At 37.1% G+C, this 16,675-nt stretch overlaps 1 protein-coding gene across 7 annotated transcripts in view; it reads right to left on the bottom strand.

The window, feature by feature from the left end:
- The window catches only part of LOC105479147 (cold shock domain containing E1), a 41,066-nt gene that overhangs the window by 12,800 nt on the left and 11,591 nt on the right, over positions 1 to 16,675 (bottom strand). For 2 of the 7 annotated variants that reach the window (XM_011736971.2, XM_071078363.1), the window contains exons 3-13: positions 11,517 to 11,663; positions 9,385 to 9,583; positions 7,966 to 8,075; positions 7,474 to 7,566; positions 6,758 to 6,855; positions 4,499 to 4,580; positions 4,044 to 4,172; positions 3,791 to 3,916; positions 2,627 to 2,839; positions 537 to 677; positions 286 to 450 (exon numbers count right to left, since the gene is read on the bottom strand). In XM_011736971.2, coding sequence (XP_011735273.1) covers positions 286 to 450; positions 537 to 677; positions 2,627 to 2,839; positions 3,791 to 3,916; positions 4,044 to 4,172; positions 4,499 to 4,580; positions 6,758 to 6,855; positions 7,474 to 7,566; positions 7,966 to 8,075; positions 9,385 to 9,583; positions 11,517 to 11,654 — 1,494 coding nt within the window. In that variant the 5' untranslated portion in view covers positions 11,655 to 11,663. The remainder of the gene's footprint in view (positions 1 to 285; positions 451 to 536; positions 678 to 2,626; positions 2,840 to 3,790; positions 3,917 to 4,043; positions 4,173 to 4,498; positions 4,581 to 6,757; positions 6,856 to 7,473; positions 7,567 to 7,965; positions 8,076 to 9,384; positions 9,584 to 11,516; positions 11,664 to 16,675) is intronic. The other 5 variants (XM_011736973.2, XM_011736974.2, XM_011736977.2 and 2 more) reach the window with 5 other exon arrangements.

The raw sequence follows: 16,675 nt of genomic DNA, 5'->3' as shown, positions 1-16,675 counted from the left end.
GTCGTAGTGGGAGGTAGGGAAAAGGGATCAGAACACCAACTTCCAGTGGGTAGAGGCCAGAGATGCTGCTAAACATCCCATTCCCCACAGTAAAGAATCATTCATCCCAAAATGTCAATAATCCTGAGGTTAAGAAACCTTACTTTGTTTAGTTCACTGTTAATATGACAGAGAATTCTGAAAGAGACAAACTCTGCTCATTATATGTGCTCCATTAACTATGTGCCGTTAAAGCAGAAGAGGAATAAAGAGCTACAAAAATAATTTGGATTACGCAAAACCTACCTTCTCTTTGCCTTTATTTGGGCTAGTGGTTTTAGGGTTGGAAAAAGTGGCTTCTTTTTCTACTGTGCCCAGAAAACGGTGATCTGAATGGGAATGAAACGAAACCGTGCCCTTGGGAAGTTTCTTAATCCTAATAGCATGATTTCTTTGAGCAGAGAGCATATCCTAAAAAATGATAAAACAAAATTAACTTTCAATTGAAAAAGAAAGCATCAAGAAACACCTCCCAAGTTTTCTCAAAAACAACTCACAGGAACCACAGTAAACTCTACTTCATCTGCAATATGGAGCTGGTTCCCATCCAGAATTTCACTGAAGTGGAAGAACATACGAACATCACGATCCACACATTTGATGAAACCAAAACCATCTCTCATGGCAGCAATCACACCCTGAAACCCAAATAATATTTTCACTGGCTGTAAAATTTGTCAAGTAAGGCAACATTCAACTTTACAACCACCATCAAGTTAAATTCATCAGGAATTTTCTCTGATGTGACACAAATATTGTATCCACATTTGAACTGTTCTCACTTAAGTACAAACTCATTGCTTTCAACAAAGTAACCTGAGCAATTTTCTAAGACTCCCCAGTTGCTACTTCCTGGCAAATATGCACTAGAAAAAATCACATTTGAACATAAACACATGAACACCATGTATTTCATAAAAGCCCACGCCTAATGACAATATAATTTCCAGAAACTTCACTAATTTAGAGACCATAATTCCAAAGTAGACAAAGGCAATTCTCTAGTTTCTACCTCAAAAATTGCATGAGTTTAGGCCCAGGAAAGAGTTAAAATTACATCTGAAGAATAAAACATACAAAATCTTTTCTCCTGTTTTTTTTTTTTCCTTCTTACTATCAGCTTTGTAAGGGCTATTGTATCAACAGTACCTGGAACATGGTAGGTACTCATGTTTAATGAGACAATGAACACAAATTATCAATCTGCTATTGTATTACCTACTACATATTTGCTCACTGCAGAAGTAATTCTGTAAGTTTTAAATATGACCTAAACAATATTCTGACATTTAATCCTTGCTATGTCCTGATGGTAGCCAAGTTATATTTTCCATACTGTAAAGCAAAACAGATCTTGCCTTTGAAAATGTTAAAAAAAAAAAAAAAAAAAATCACGCATTCAGACTTACAAACTTTTAAAGTTAAATACACTATGTCAAATACAATCAGTTCTTCAAAGGCAAAGGATCAAAAAAAACTCAAGAAACTTAAATTTTCATTCAATGTACCCAGTTCCACTGACAACACTGAGTTACAGTGTAGATGGTATGATCCCAAACATAACTAAATGTAAATTATGTCTGAGAAAGTGAATTCATAAAACATGTTTGGGAAATAATTCTGGTTGGTATAATGCCACTCTCAGACACAAACTCTTTAAAAACAATTTGCAAAGTTCTGCCAAAACGAAACCTTTTTGACTCTGGTTTAATTGCGAGCTTGTCCAAACTGTGGCCTAGGACAGCTCTGAACATGGCCCAACACTACAAATTCTCAAACCTTCTTAAAACATGAGATGTTTTTGCGATTATTTTTTTGAGACAGAGTCTCCCTCTGTCACCCACGTTGGAGGGCAATGGCATGGTCTTGGCTCACTGCAACCTCTGCCTCCCGGGTTCAAGCAATTCTCCTGTCTCAGTCTCCTGAGTAGTCAGGATTACAGGCGCCCACCACCACACCTGGCTGACTTTTTCTATTTTTGGTAGAGATGGGGTTTTACCATGTTGGCCAGGCTGGTCTTGAACTCCTGACTTCAAGTGATCACCTGCCTCGGCCTCCCAAAGTGCTGGGATTACAGGTGTGAGCCACCACGCCTAAGATTTTTTTTTTTTAAAAGCTCATCAGCTATCATTGGTGTTAAGTGTATTTTATGTGTGATCTAGTGTCTAGATCATGGGTGTCCAATCTTTCGGCTTCCCTGGACCACATTGGAGAATTGTGTTTCCTAAAAACAGAAACCATCACTGATTAAATGTCTTAGGAAATAGTTTGGGAAAATCTACTTTCTACAATGATGAACTTGAATTTTCTTACTCTTCATATTAAGGGCCAGAGAATCACTGACTCTAACAATACCTTAGTAATCCTGTCCAGATTTCCATTCAAAAATTTTTTCACATATATTTCCAAGATAACTGCCAGAGATAACCCAGACTAATCAAATGTGTATGATTCTTAATCACCTTAACAAGGTAAATGCCCATTAGGGTCATTTAACTTAAAAACATTTTTAATTTAGTAGTATAAACTTGAATATAACATTGGCTTTCACATATTAGATACACATCCAGGAATATCCAACACTTACCATTTCTCGGGCTTCATTAGTGAACTGAAATGTATTTGACAGAACTTCTATATTGGTTGCTCGTTCTAATTTGTCACGTCGGTCTGTTGAAATATTAAACCTAACATGGTCACCTTCCAGCAGGGTCACCTTGGATTTCGTATCTTTGTCTCCAAAGGGAAGTTCTTTAGGGATCACAAAGTCAACTTTGATGCGTCCTGGCAATGGGTCATTCTGATGAGAAGGAAAAACGATTTTAGCTGGAGATTTCTCATCCTTCCTAGTTCTAAGTCAAACAAGAAGAACACATAGTAAACCCATGTTATTTTTAACATAGTTTCCTGAAGCGAAAAAAGGTGTTGACAACATAAGTCCAATGTGAAAGCTTCATGGTCTATGGTCACATGAGTCAACCATAAAATTACAACACTGCTATTAAGACCCTGTACTCTGGTACCAAAAAATTTTATTTAAGGAATTTTCCCAGCAATGACACCATTTGTGTCTTCAGCTTCCCCACAAATAAACTGGAGGGGTGGGGCAGGGGCAGAAGAGGGAACAAATGTACACTTGAACTGCAGTCTAATCCAATCAGGTGCTTTCCAATTTAATTAGCATTTTCTTCTTTGGTCTTTTCTCATCACCCAGTAAAAAAAAAAAAAAAAATACATATTTGGCTGGGCGAGGTGGCTCATGCCTGTAATCCCAGCACTTTGGGAGGCCGAGGTAGGTGCATCACAAGGTCAAGAGATCGAGACCATCCTTGCCAACAGGGTGAAACCCCGTCTCTACTAAAAAAAAACAAAAATTAGCTGTGCGTGGTGGCACGTGCCTGGAGTCCCAGCAACTCCTGAGGCAGGAGAATCGCTTGAACCCGGGAGGCGGAGATTGCAGTGAGCTGAGGCTGTAACGAGCTGAGATCGCGCCACTGCACTCCAGACTGGCGACACAGCAAGACTCTGTCTCCAAAAAAAAAACCAAAAAAACAAAAAAAACCACAAAACACCAAAAACCATATTATGGGATGTAAATCTGGTTTCTCTTTTAGTTTAACTATACATAACAAGAGGTACTTAGTTGTTCCACTATCATGTTAACTGAGTAAGACAAAATTTCAGTATACCATACCATATTATTCTATTACTACTGAGGCGAAATAGGACTCTCCTGGAAAAGATTATTTACCTGGTTTTTACTGGGTACTTTTGGGATAACTTTGGTTACAGTTCCTTCAAAATGTTCAATGCTGATATCTTCAAAAATGACTGTTCCTTGAGGCAATAGTCTGACATCTGTTGCAACTTCTTTACCCTAAATCAGAAGGGGTTGGAGGTGGTGGGGGCACAGGGGAAGGAAGAATCACATAATTTTAAGTGTTTCTTAAAAACATAAACCACCGCTGATCTTAAAAGTCCAAAGATCAAGTTAACTATCTTACATTTCTGTCCTTGATTGTGAATTCCACATCATCACCAGGCTGTAAGGTTTCTAAGTCACCCTTAAATTCACTATAGTGAAAGAATATCTCTTTTACAACATCACCTCTTTCAATAAAGCCAAATGCCTCCTGAAGCAAAACAAAAAACCAAGAACATTATTACCACTCTGTACAAATTTAGGATTACAACTTAAAACCAATAATTTTTGTGAAATTATACTGTAGTCACAATAGTATAATTTGGTACAATCTAATATTATCAATTAAACAGCCAATTTTAAAGAAGACAATGTATTAGCAACCAAGGAATTTTAAGAGACTACTTTTGAGGCTAACAGTGAAATATTTTTAAAGGGTAAAGATAAAAAAGAAAAAAAAAAAAAAAGGCTGGAGTTTGAAGTACAACACTTCAAATGGCCAAAGAAAAACTCAAGATTCTCAAATTTAATACTTACCTTCATGGCACAAACTACTCCCTGACAGCGGGCTTGTTTCTTTTTCAACAGCATAATGTTGCGAGCACTTACAGCACCAGTACTAGAAAAAAAATAATTGCAGGGAGGAGGAATGAAACACGGGTTAAAAATGTATTGGCTTGCTTAGATATGAGTTTAAAGAAACTAGTTTCCTGGGGCTTCAATAATTCTATCATCACTAAGAATAAATACAGGGTTTATGACATTTGATTACTTTCATATGGCTTTATATGCAAAGGACTTTAACTCCTTAGCCTTGTACATTTGGCAAATATATATATAGGTCATCTTTCTCTAGGACTGTTGTTGGAAGATTTGTTTTTACAAACTTACACATGGGTGCATGATGTTCTACTGTTTTTCTATTTCAACAAAAGAACTTAAATAAAGCCACAAAGCGAATGCTACCAAACATGGGGAATACTAAAGTTTTATAAAAGGTACTGGTGACACACAGATAAATAGGAGATGGTCTCTATTTTCAGTGAGTGCTAAACTTAGTAGCTATCTCAATTATTTCTGAGTAAACAGCCATAAAAGTTGAGCAAATGAAGTGATTTTAAGAGAACTTGCTATGCTTTTAAAAGTAATGATATTCACCACCATTGGAGAATGGAAACAAGTTAGAGACACCACATGTTGCTTTTATGCCCTCATTTTTGTGCAGCAGCGATGTAAATTCAATTTTAAGATAACATAGACTATATAAGACATAATGGTACTGTTAGTCTAAATGTTTTAAGAGAAGACCTATATACCAAGCAATTACTTCCCTTAATTTTTCATGGACAAATAACCCAAAATGTGTTTTTTATTTAAAAAAAAGTTACAGACTAACAAAGACACCAGAAAAATTCTACCTGCTTTTGTAATTTACTGCAGTGAAAAGGCTTTAGAATCAGATGGGAATTTAAATGCCTGCTATTTAAAAGCAGTACGAATGTCGACAAGTAACTTTGTGAGAACTTATACCTCATTTTACAGATGAAGAAACTTACCAGGTAAGGCTGTTCTGAGATTAACAACTATGTAAATTGAGGCCTTCAGACTGTAATAATAACCATACCTACAATGCAATCTGATTCCTTCTAGACTTGCCAAGAAAGAGAGAAGGTTCAAGGCAGATAATCCTTAGGATTATCTGCTCTTAGGACTTTTCCCTCCACATGCTACTGGAAAGTACGTTACTAGCACTTTCTCCAACTTCCTATTTTAATTTCCTTCTCCTCTTGCATCTCTCATCTCTCATATCCCAAGATAAAAATATTCTCCCTGAGCTTTCTTAACTACATTTTCCTTAACTGTGTATGCTGATGAATTCTACAGCTCTATATACTTTCCCTATAGGCAGGAAACAGACCTTAGACTTATAGGTCTAAGTCTCAGACCTATACACGCAACTGTAGATTTGATATCTCTACCCAGATGTCACAAACACCTCACTCAAAAATTGCCAAAGTAAGTATGATTCTTTTCCCACCCTGAACTTTCTCCTATGTCTCCTTAGCCCAGTTTATGGTACCATCTGCCTAGTAGGCCAGGCCAGAAAAACAGTATTTGGGACTCCCTTTAATTCCAATCCCACTTTCATCTGATCAATTGAGATTGATGATGGTATCTTCTCAGTATGACTTGACTCCTCCACCTCATCCTCTTAGTCTATCCATATTAGCTAGCCATCTTTCACGTTAACTCTCACATCACTGCCTCTGGTCAACAGCATCCCCACTTTTCAAAAGTCTACCACTTCCACCACCTCCAAAGATCTAAACCAATCACACTTCCTTGTTTTAAATACCACAAAGATTCCTACACAGAAGAACGCTCAAACTTTACCTTCCGGCCAATTCGACTAAACTTTTGGCCATTTCCCCAAAACATGTCATGATATTTCTTCTATCCATAATGCTCTTTTTTCTCATCTCTCTAGTGACTATATCCCTCCCTTAAAACTTACCTCAAAGCACTATTTTTTGAAAAACCTTCACTGATCTCTAGAACAAGTCCTTGAAATGCCTGACAATGTTTTAATTATCATCTTCCTATTTCTGAGATTCTACATCATAGCTGTAATACAATATTCACAGACCTCAAATCATTAGTTGATGAACTGAAAGTTCATGAAAACTATTCAGATTTCCAAGTTAGGTTTTAAATCCACTTCAAATTTCTTAATGGAGGAAAACAAAACACACGCAAAACACTTAGGTGAGAAAATTTTTTTAAAAAAGAACTTACTGTTTATTGTTATCAATTACAAAGTTTATTTTATCTCCAGTTTCCAGCTGAACATTCCCTTCGACATCTTCAGGGGTGTAAGTCAGATAAAACACTTCCTGTGAATTAATAAATCATTATCACTATTTTGGCAGGATGCATATTCACTGTATACTGTGATTTACTTACTTAAAAACCTCTTATACTGGCATTTTAAGCCAAATTTCTTAAAATTAAATGCTTTATGACAAGTAAGTTACTTTATTCATGTAAACACACACTTCCCCTCCATGGTGCTGATGACTTCTGCGAGTCCACAGCTGAGCAGCAATCCAACTTCAAAAAGCTTACACACGTGGAAGCATTTGCCCAGAGACTATAGTTACATTTCAAAAAAACCAATTTTATATAAGGCATTCCAAACAAAAAAAGCTGGTGTTAGTGCTTAAAAGAAACCAGAAAAAGATCCCCCCCACAACCCCCAAAAAAGTGATTAAAAGGAACATTTTACCTTAATGTTCTAACTAAGGTCATACTTGGGCAAACTGACACTTGGAAGTCCTATGGAATTTTTCTTTTTAAATTTTTTGATTATGCTGCATTTGAAGCCTCTTAAAAACCAAATTTAAAACTGATTTTAACAATTGCAGCTTACGTTTTCTATTTTGAATTTTAAAGTACGCTTATAGATCACATGGTGGATCAGGCAAAGGTTTAAGAAAAATACACAAGTTTACCCCATTACGTTCGTAGCATACACTCCCTGTTGGACTCTGACCCGGGGCAGCTGGAGATTTACTCTCTAAGTTGTGAGGAACAGCGCACACAACCTACCAGTCAAAAAAAAAAAAATTTCCATTGCTAATCATTTCAGGAGCAGCACTGTGCAATATAAACTGAATTTTAATATCCTCTATACTATACACAGGGATGCATTTTAATATGATCCACAAGAGGATGTCATGCTGCCAAGTTTCAAACTTACAGTATGTAAATTGACTGTAAGCATTGACTCAGGGTTATATGTAAAAACCCAACTGAGTCTTGACCATATTTTTATTTCAGGTCAAGAAATGCCAGTGCTTTTGATTAATTTTAAAATAGTAATCTTTATATACTATAGCTCTCTTTCGTGCAAACTGAGGAGATGGGGAGAATCTTCCTTTTCTAATGTGAAAGATATGCAAATGCAGGGCCCTAAAAAAACAGAAAGCATCAAAGTCACTAACTTGTCCATTCATTCGTTCTTCAGGGAGGATTTCTTGTTTTATCTTCACCAGTTTAACAGCAATGGGTTTCCCAGTCCGCCGGTCCGATGATACTTCAAATTCAACATCATCTAAAATAAAGAATGTGTTATATTTGTTGAACTAATTTTTGCGAAACAATATATTGATTCCAAACTAAACATAGCATTTGAATCGCCTTAGACCAGTGGTTTTCAAAGCGTGGTCCCTGGACCAGCATTAACACCACCTGGGAGCTTAAAAGAAATGCAAATTCTTGGACCTCACTCTAGTCCTAGCCAAAGACAAACTCTGGGGATCAAGTATAGCAATCTGTTTGAACAAGCCTTCCACGTAATTCTGATACACACAAAATGTTTCAGAACCACCATCTTAGGCTAAGATAGCCATGTCTTAATCTTAGTTTTTATGGAAGTTACACACACTAAAAATGAGATCACTTAACAATCATAACCTTTGGCAAGTTTTTTTTTTTTAAACTCCTCTGTACCTCAGTTTTCTCATATGTAAAAGGAAAATAATTCTTAACAAACAGGACTGCCATGAGGATTAACCAAAACAATGCTCCTATAGCATGCATCTTGTTAGCTATTATACTCTTTTCTCAAACATGTTTTTAAAAAACGCACAGAGGCCTCATAATTTCAGTCCTTTAGTAAGCCAAACACTTTAACACATAAAAATGATTTTTTTTTTTTTTGAGACAGAGTCTCCCTGTCACCCAAGCTGGAGTGCAGTGGCACAATCTAGGCTCACTGCAACCTCTACCTCCCGGACTCAAGCGATCCTCCCACCTCAGTCTACTTAGTAGCTGGGACTACAGGCACAAGCCATCTTCCCCAGCTAATTTTTGTATTTTTTGTAGAGATGGGGTTTTGCCATGTTGGCCAGGCTGCAAGCCGGTCTTGAATTCCTGCGCTCAAGCAATCCGCTTGCCCTGGCTTTCTAAATTGCTGGGAATACAGGCATGAGCCACCATGCCAGACCTGTGAAATAATTTGTATAGTGTCAGCCAAAATGAATTTCCATATAATCTAAGAGGTGACATTCTAAGAATTACTTTTTTCAGGTACTACCCCAAATAGTACCTGATAGAATAATCATAAGTAACACTGTAACATTATAAAAGTTCAATATTCCTACTGGCTTAAAATCTTACAGGTAAACAGTCATCATTAGGGGGAACAAAAAAATCTTCCAAGCATTTATTGTAAATATAAACAAATATATCTTTTAAGGATTCTGCTGGTTTATACAGATATTCTTCAGTAAACAATACAACTGAAAGTCCAAAATGTTTTTATTTACATAAAACATTTTTTTGAAAAACACTCATGAACAAGTTGATATGCAAGACAAATTTTGTGATTACATTTTTACAAAGGAGAACTGACAAATTACCTCCTACTTTTAAGTCTTGCAGGTTGCCATTATACTGTGAACAGTGGAAGAAAAGTCTAGCTTGACGTTCTGAACACTGAATAAATCCGTAAGAGGTTAACAGTTTTTCAATAACCCCAGTTTCACGCAGTGCTGCTGAAGTACCATTAGGGTACCCATTATGTCCATTGTTGTGGAGAAGGTTTGGATCAAAGCTCATCTGTTTTAAAAACAAAAAGAATATATACGTATCTGCACATTATCTCCATAGCATATTATGTCTGGTTAATAAGTCACTAAATCTTCCATATAAAAAGGCAAAAAAAAAGTAAAATGAAAGGAAGATTATGGACTTTTATTAATGCAGCATTAATTTAGCTAATAAAACATTTCAGAGGAAACAATTTAAGTTATTATATTGGGGAACTGCCCCAAATTATGGTAGAATTTCCACTTACCAGACAAAAATAGAATTTCTGGGGTTTACTATTAACATATGACAACTACATCAGTAAATGCTGCCTTTACATAAACTGAAAATTACTAAAACAAATTCAGAACAAGGGTAATTAACATTAAGAGACAGTGACCACTAACTACCAAAGACTCTTAAGAGATTTGGTAACACTATTTTGAAACTTCAGCTGATACCTTAATACAATTTAGTAAGTCATGCATTTGGAAGGCATATTTCAAGTTAGTAAAGATTAACACAATAAAATAAACTTTATATGCAATACTTAAACTAGAAAATCTCAGAGTAATTCATGCTTAGGTCCTTTAATGAAAGACTATCCAAAATAGTGTATTAGAAAACTTCTGAGACAACAAAACTACAAGACAGCAAAAGCATTTCCATTTTAAAAATGCTGAATCATTTCACAGGTACATTTAAAGACATCTTTACCTGAAAGAAACCCTTCACTTTTCACATACTGATGAAATCTGTAACTATCATTTCTTTCCCATTCTTTTTTTTTTTTTTTTGAGACGGAGTCTCGCTCTGTAGCCCAGGCTGGAGTGCAGTGGCCAGATCTCAGCTCACTGCAAGCTCCGCCTCCCGGGTTCACGCCATTCTCCGGCCTCAGCCTCCCGAGTAGCTGGGACTACAGGCGCTGCCACCTCGCCCGGCTATTTTTTGTATTTCTTAGTAGAGACGGGGTTTCACCGTGTTAGCCAGGATGGTCTCGATCTCCTGACCTCGTGATCCGCCCATCTCGGCCTCCCAAAGTGCTGGGATTACAGGCTTGAGCCACCGCGCCCGGCATCTTTCCCATTCTTTAGTGAAACAGGAGCTATTTAAAAGCAATATAACGTAATCTGCCTAGGTCATAAAATACTATCACATTGGATGTTCCATTTTCCTTTCTTTGAGTAAAACAACAAAAACTGTAAGTGAAGCACAAAATAGGACGAAATCCTTAGCAAAGCCTAGGTCTATAATTTACCATAGTAATGACATTTCCAAATCATTACAATTATGTTTTAGACCCTTTCATTGAAAATCTCATTTATAATCAGTATTTCCATTTAAGTGGGATATTGGACATTATTAATAAAAAGGATACATTTTCATTAGGAAAACAGAGTAACAAATTCTAGAAAGATAAACAAAAGTAGGAGTCAACGATATGTGTGGTCAAATCAGGTAAACTAAAGCCACCACACCTGTAGGTGGTTACGTTCTAATTCTTCTACACTAGCCACTGTTCTGTGTTTAACATATATTAACTCATTTAACTTTTACAAAGAAAGTATTGTATTAGCCTCATTTTACCAATGAGAAAACAGACAAGAGAAGTTAAATGACTTGCCAAAGTCAAATAGAAGATTCAAACCAAGAAAGTCTGGCTCTAAACCAGGGCTTCTCAAATGAGAAGTTAAAATACAAAATCAGACTCAGTGCGTATAGGGATTTGAGATTTTCCATCTTTATTAAGATCCAAGGTGTTAATAATGCTTCTGATTCTTGGACATACTTTGAGCAAGGCCCTAATCTACTGGGTTATCTTTCAAGACTGAAGTTAAAAAAAATGATTCGGGAAGTTAGAAGGTGAGTCTGCAGGATATTTCAACCAGAATGAGTGGCAATCCTAGGTCATGCTCTTAACACAAAGCAAGGTAAAATGAGAATGACTGCTTTCCTGACTTACAGATCTCTGATAAGTTGGGGTCCTCTTTTGTTTTTTAGTCCCAGATGAGGTAGAAGATGAAGATAAGGGTAAAGAAAGTGAAGGAGGGGCTGCAGGAGAGGGATGAGGATCTGACGACACAGTAAAAACGTTCTCCATCTCAAACAGCTGTTATAACATAGCATAATGTTGATAACTATGATCAATAACAATTTTGTGCACATTTCACAGTCAACCTTTATATATTTTTAGCTCGGGTTTAGCAAAATATAATTAATCAGATTTCTATCGACATAGGAAATATATAGAATTAACATTACTATAAAAGGTGAAATGTATTTTTTTTTTAAGCCATTAAAACATACGACGATATCAACAATTCTGAAAATGCCACAAGGACTCTTGATGGTTGTTGGAGTGAGACTATTCAGTCCAATTTCTTTTCAATGCCAATCAACTTTAAATAGAACCTATCATTTTTAGTCACTAGTCTCCCTAAAGTACAGTACACACAGATAATCCAATGGGGTGTAGAATAATTGGGACTATTTTTCTGCCCAGAGATAAAAATGAGCTTTTATAAATATTTACTATGTATTTATAGTCTAGGTTTCACCGAGTTGGTATGTCAGATGGTATCATGTATTACTCAGGTATTCTGAGGGAAGAGTGGAGAACTCCATAAGAGGCCGACAGTGAAGTCCTCACTCATTTGCTCTTGCTATATTCCAGTATGGCCGATAAGGAAATACACAAATTTAGTTATCTAGTGTAACTACACTACCTTCACAAATAGACAGATGAGGCCGGGTACAGTGGCTCACACCTGTAATCACAGCACAGGGAGGCCGAGGTGAGCAGATCACTTGAGGTCAGGAGTTTGGGACCAGCATGGCCAACATGGTAAAAGACTGTCTCTACTAAAAATACAAAATTTAGCCAGACATGGTGGCATGGGTCTGCAGCCCCAGCTACTCAGGAGGTGGAGACACGAGAATTGCTTGAACCCAGGAGGTGGAGGTTGCAGTGAGCCGAAATTGTGCTACTGCACTCCAGTCTGGGCAATACAGCAAGACTCCAACCCAGAAAAACAAAAAAAGCCCAAATAGACAAATGGTTGAAAGATTCCCGCAGAAGAACTTCAGATGGAAGATAAGGCAAGCACATGTAAAGGGCATGGGAATTGACATTTCTATTCCTAGTACTAGTTCTTCAACCTCCACATTAAGAAACCATCTAACGAGATATGACAAGTATGCCAAAAAGTTAAGATCAAGACTATGATATGGATTTATATTAGTTGCAATACAATGCACTAAATGTTGATCCCCTTGATACTAATTCATGGTATTATAAAGCTTTATAAAATTAAACACTCAAAAACCAGCAATCCAGAACATAGTATTTCTAGCAAGAACAGAACATTTCTGCACAAGTAAACTTTTTATATAATATCCCTCACTCCCCACATTTTTCCTATTTATTTGTACCACTATGTTTTACAATGCAGACACAAAATTGTAATCACACAATTTATAAATATATACACTTATCGACAATACATGTTTTTAATTGACAAGCAGTATAAAATTACCTTGAGAACCATTATTCTAGATCACTGAGGGACTTTCAAGCTGTGCTTCTTTCATGTTTGTTTATTTAATTATTTACTTTTGAAGACACAGTCTTGCTCTGTCACCCAGGCTGAATTAATTAATTAATTTATTTTTGAGATGGAGCCTCATCCTGTCACCCAGCCTGGAGTGCAGTGGTGCGATCTTGGCTCACTGCAACCTCTACCTCCTGGGTTCAAGTGATCCCCCTGCCTCAGCCTCCCAAGTAGCTGGGACTACAGGCATGCGCCACCAAACCCAGCCAATTTTTGTATTTTTAGTAGAGACGGGTTTTCACCATGTTGGCCAGGTTGTTCTCAAACTCCTGACCTCAAGAGATCCGTCCCCCGTCGCCGGCGCCCCGGGCCTCCCAAAGTGATGGGATTACAGGCGTGAGCCATTGCACCTGGCCTCATGTTTGGACTATAGTTCTGATTACCATTAAACAAGAACACAATGATATTATCTGAAATATATATGCCTGAAAGCTGCAAAAAATCCATTCTCAAGTCTCCAATCCTGCCACACATCTCTGCAGGTAGGAGATAGAAATACTCTTTTTCTCACCCAAAGGGAGACTGAACCAGAATCAGAAAGCATCAAAGCTAATTTTTTTTTTTTTTTTTTTTTGAGACTGAGTCTGGCTCTGTCGCCCAGGCTGGAGTGCAGTGGCTGGATCTCAGCTCACTGCAAGCTCCGCCTCCCGGGTTTACGCCATTCTCCTGCCTCAGCCTCCCGAGTAGCTGGGACCACAGGCGCCCGCCACTTCGCCCGGCTAGTTTTTTGTATTTTTTAGTAGAGATGGGGTTTCACCGTGTTAGCCAGGATGGTCTCGATCTCCTGACCTCGTGATCCGCCCGTCTCGGCCTCCCAAAGTGCTGGGATTACAGGCTTGAGCCACCGCGCCCGGCCTTAATTTTCTTTTAAGACTCTAAATTGCTCCCCAACAAGACTGCTGGAATCTGGGCTCTACTGTTCGGGTATCGTCTCATCCTTATATGCATAACAAAATAGCTGAAAAAGCTGTCCCCTTCTCCCAGAATCTTTGCTGACTAGAGCTCTCTTTCCCTAGCCTTTATCCATTTGGAGGATGCCTTTATTTTATTTTTCCAACGGGAAATGCACCACTCAAACAACTTTATATAAGACATGTGACACATTAATACTTTTCAAAGAATTCCTAATAATTTGGCTAAACTATATTTTTATGGCATTGCAAATATTTCTTCATCAGCACCACCAAAAAACAAGCAAAATGGAAGTTATCACAAAAACAACACATAAAAGTAGAACACAAATGGAAGTAATTTAACAGATCCTTGTTTATAAAAAATTAAAGACACTAACAAAGCTGGTGGTAGGAAGGACCCAATAGGTAAATGTTACTTGGCTTCTTTTTCAAACAGGGGAAAACAAAATCCACAATTTAGTTGCTTGCCTAACAGCATATAAAAATGTATGCAAATGAACCAAGTTTAATGTCTTAAAAAATATTTAAAAACCAGCCAGGCTCAGTGGTTCATGTTTGTAATCCTAGCACTTTGAGAGGCTGAGGTAGCAGATTGCCTGAGCCCAGGAATTTGAGACCAGCCTGGGAACATGGCAAAACGCTGTCTCTACAAAAAATACAAGAATTAGCCAAAATTAGCCGGAGGCCTATAGTCCCAGCTACTCAGGAGGCTGGGGTGGGAGGATCACCCGAGCCCGGTAGGTCAAGTCATGATCCTGACACTGCACTCCAGCCTGGGTGACAGAAGTGAGACTCCGTCTCAAAACAAAGACGACGACAATAAAACAAACAAAAACCCCAAAACACACAACACACACACACACACCCTGGATGTGTATATTTGTAAAATCTTTGCAAGGGAAGAACTTTCTAGATTTGAAATCAATTAAAAAAAAAATCACAAGGGACTGATATCTGATTATAGAAAAAGCACAAGCTTTCATACTCAAACCTAGGGGGAAAAGTGTATATACACCAGAGTAGTATTGAAGATTCTAGGCAAATCAGTATAATTAAATTACCAGAATATAAGCTTCTTGAGGGGCCTAACTTTCTATTAAAAGCTAAATCCCTAGATTTTAGATAAACAGTGCCTGGCACAGAGCAGGTGCTATGTTGAATTACTGATTAAGTGAGTAAATAAATCATCCTTGAATATCAATCATTAAACTTTAAACACAAAAGCTCAAAACATTAAACATAAAAAACCTTTGAATTTTTGCAATAAAAAAATTCAGATAAAGCAAATTAATACTTTCATATGCCAAATTAGCAAAGATGTAAGATTTTAAAATAATGAAAAAGTGAGCTAAGAACAACACATACACTTTTATGGTAGTAAATTGGTACAACATTTAGAAATGCAATTTAGCAACACGTATCAAAATGTGGAGATACTTTTCTTAACAACTGCATTGCAGAAAAGCTCTCCTGGGGAAATCTGAAATGTGAAAAAAGCTTTATGCACAAGTATTCTAACAAACATATTTTTGTAGCAAATTCCTGGAAATAATCTAAAGTCTAACACTTTATGGTTCAAGACGTCATTGCAACTTATGTAATGCTATGTGCTCATTGGAAAGAATATGTGGAAAATGCTTATTCTGTAATAGGAAATGAAACATCAGATATTTATACAGTATGATTTCAAATGTATTTAAAGACCAGAAAATCTACTTTAATGTTCACAGATGAGAAAACACTTAGCCATCTTAAGGGCACACTGCTAAAAATGGCAAATGTGGGAACAGAATCCAGTTCTGACTCCATTCTTAACCACTGCCTTATTCATTCAACCACAATTGAGTTCGTACAATGCATCAGCACTATTTTAGGTTCTACTCATATAGTAGGTAACACAACAAACAAATATCTCCAGCCTCATAAAGTTTAGACCTTCTACCCTTTTCTGCATATTTACTTTTAAAACTGAAGAAGTCATTAACAAAGTTAGTCCTCCTTTAATAAAAGCAAAACTGGAACAAATCTCAGGTCAAATTTAAACTTCATTTCTAACCCAAGAAATAAACTGAAGTTCCCTGAAGAACATAAAAGTCAAAAGACTGGCTTTCAGCCCTGAGTCTCAAGTACTTCTAACATCTCTGGGATTTTGTCCTCAAAAGTAAAGTGGGAGCACCTAACTGGTTTCCAAGTTCCTTTGGGGAGAGGGGGTGGAAATCTATGCTTTGTAATTTATTACAAGATCTAAGTTGTTTTTCCCCACTAATCTGGTCTGCTTGGCTTCTACTGATTGTCAAACAATTACTTTAGAAAAGGTAGCCTATTTCACCATAAGATCTTTAGAAAACCACCCTGTATTCTCAAACATACCTCCCCTTGACTTCCACTGTTTCTTTCAATTTTCTTAACACAACCATTTTTCATACTAATTGCGGTCTCTGGATAGGTTCTAAGTAATTATTCATTAAAGCGCATTTCACGACTATTCTTAACGTACCCGACCAATATAAGGTACTGAGTGATTACACCCCTTGATTCTGTAGACTGAAGTTTTATAACTTTGTAAAACTAAAAAATATCCCCATCATTTCTTCACA

This window comes from Macaca nemestrina, chromosome 1, assembly GCF_043159975.1.
Source record: "Macaca nemestrina isolate mMacNem1 chromosome 1, mMacNem.hap1, whole genome shotgun sequence".
Lineage (NCBI taxonomy): Eukaryota > Metazoa > Chordata > Mammalia > Primates > Cercopithecidae > Macaca > Macaca nemestrina.
The sequence above is the reverse complement of the archived record's forward strand: the minus strand, read 5'-3'. Positions and strand labels throughout refer to the sequence as shown.